Genomic DNA, 1,893 nt, shown 5'->3' with positions numbered 1-1,893 from the left:
TTTTGAAACTATAAGGGACATTAGAGACTTTTATTAACAAAATTAACACTATTTTTTACATTGTGCTATACAGTATGCCTTATAGAAATACATTTAATTTCCATAAAACTTTGTAGGAGAAATAAAGCTTTCCATACTTTACAAAATGTCAATAAACATGTATTGGAGAAACACGGATATGGAAGTAGAAGAAATGGGTGGGCACCTATTAAATAATTATAAAGTGGCATATAAGAGACTAGAAGAAGAAGCATACCAACTTAGATATTTAGGAATGTTAAGATTTTACCTAGTTACTCTTTAGAGTGTCTTTTTTTTTTTTTTTTTTTTTGCCAGAAGAAATGTTTCATTTACTTGAAGAAAATACTACTTTATGGACCACATCTTTGAAAGCTTGTTTTACTTGCTGGTTTCTCAGAGTGTAAATGAAGGGGTTCAGCATGGGGGCAACAGAAGTATTGAGAATAGCTACTCCTTTGGTCAATGATGCCCTTTCTTTTGCAGAAGGATTAGCATACATAAATATACAGCTCCCATAAGAGATGGAAATGACAATCATATGAGAAGAACACGTGGAGAAAGCCTTTTTTCTCTGACTGGCAGATGGGATTCTCAAAATAGTTCTGATTATATACAAATAAGATAAAATCACCAAGGCCAAAGTGAATAGCAAGGCAACTAAAGCAAAGTAGAAACCAATTACCTCTAGGAGCCACGTATCTGAACAAGACAGTTGTAAAAGGGGAAAATAGTCACATGCAAAGTGGTCAATGACATTGGAAGCACAGTAATCCAGCTGGAGTAGAAGCATAAGGGGTGGGAAAATGGTCAGGAACCCACCAAGCCATGCACAGAGCACAAGTAGGGTGCAGACCTTCCTGTTCATGATGGTGGTATAATGAAGGGGCTTGCAGATGGCAACATAGCGGTCATAAGACATGGCAGTGAGAATGTAAAATTCCGTCACCCCCATGAAAATAAAGAAAAACAGCTGGGCTGCACAGTTGTTATAGGAAATAGTCTTATCCCTGGTGATAATTGCCCCCAGAAATCTAGGAATACATACAGTTGTAAATAAGATTTCTAAGAAAGAGAAGTTTCGGAGGAAGAAATACATTGGCGTCTGTAGATGAGAGTCCACCAAGGTTAGGGTGATGATAGTCAGGTTTCCAGTGACACTGAGTAAGTATGTGAGGAATAAGAAGAGGAAAATCACAATCTGAAGGTCAGGATCATCAGAAAGGCCTAGCAGGACAAACTCAGTGATCACTGTGTGGTTCATTTCTTTCTCTCTCTCCTTTTCTTCTTTTAAAGATATTTAGGTGGCAAGAGTATTAAAGGGAGGAGATGGAATGTATAATTCATGATTATCAATATCACCACCATTGATACAATTGTCAAATATATTCTATAATCCATGCTCATCTTAATTTCTTTTGTTTGTCTTGTTTGCATTTGATTGTAATACATATTTTCATGTTCTGTCTTATTTATTGGTTGTCTTATCTGAAATATAGCAGTTGATGTTTAGAAATTTTCATGCAATTACTCACATCATTAAAGATGGTAAAATCAGTACTTCTTGCTTTATCCAATTTATGTACTTCATTATATTTTTGTAGAAAAATTATGAAAAATACGCACCTTTCTTTCTTTTCTGTCATGTATTTATTAAAAGATACCCCCACCTAAAAAACTGAAATGAATGATCTTAATCCCATCATGAGGTAAAAGTGAAATTTAGAAGACTAAAGTAACAATTATCTGAGGTTTTATGATACGAGAAACCAATTAATAATTTTCTTAGCAAATAAAGCAAGTTATTAATTATTAATTTTAAATTAATTAGTAATTTTATCTGTATATTAATATTTTGTATACTTATCCAGATTA

The 1,893-nt window shown here is 33.8% G+C and overlaps 1 protein-coding gene across 1 annotated transcript; it reads right to left on the bottom strand.

Moving 5' to 3' along the window:
• Positions 1-346: 346 nt before the first annotated feature.
• Positions 347-1,282, bottom strand: LOC119873596 (olfactory receptor 6C3). Its single transcript, XM_038550062.1, has one exon. It carries the CDS (start codon positions 1,280-1,282, stop codon positions 347-349), a length of 936 nt encoding a protein of 311 aa, XP_038405990.1.
• Positions 1,283-1,893: the final 611 nt, after the last annotated feature.

This window comes from Canis lupus, chromosome 10 (genome assembly GCF_011100685.1).
Source record: "Canis lupus familiaris isolate Mischka breed German Shepherd chromosome 10, alternate assembly UU_Cfam_GSD_1.0, whole genome shotgun sequence".
Taxonomy (NCBI): Eukaryota; Metazoa; Chordata; class Mammalia; order Carnivora; family Canidae; genus Canis; species Canis lupus.
Note: the sequence above shows the minus strand (reverse complement) of the source record. Positions and strands in the feature narration are given on the sequence as shown.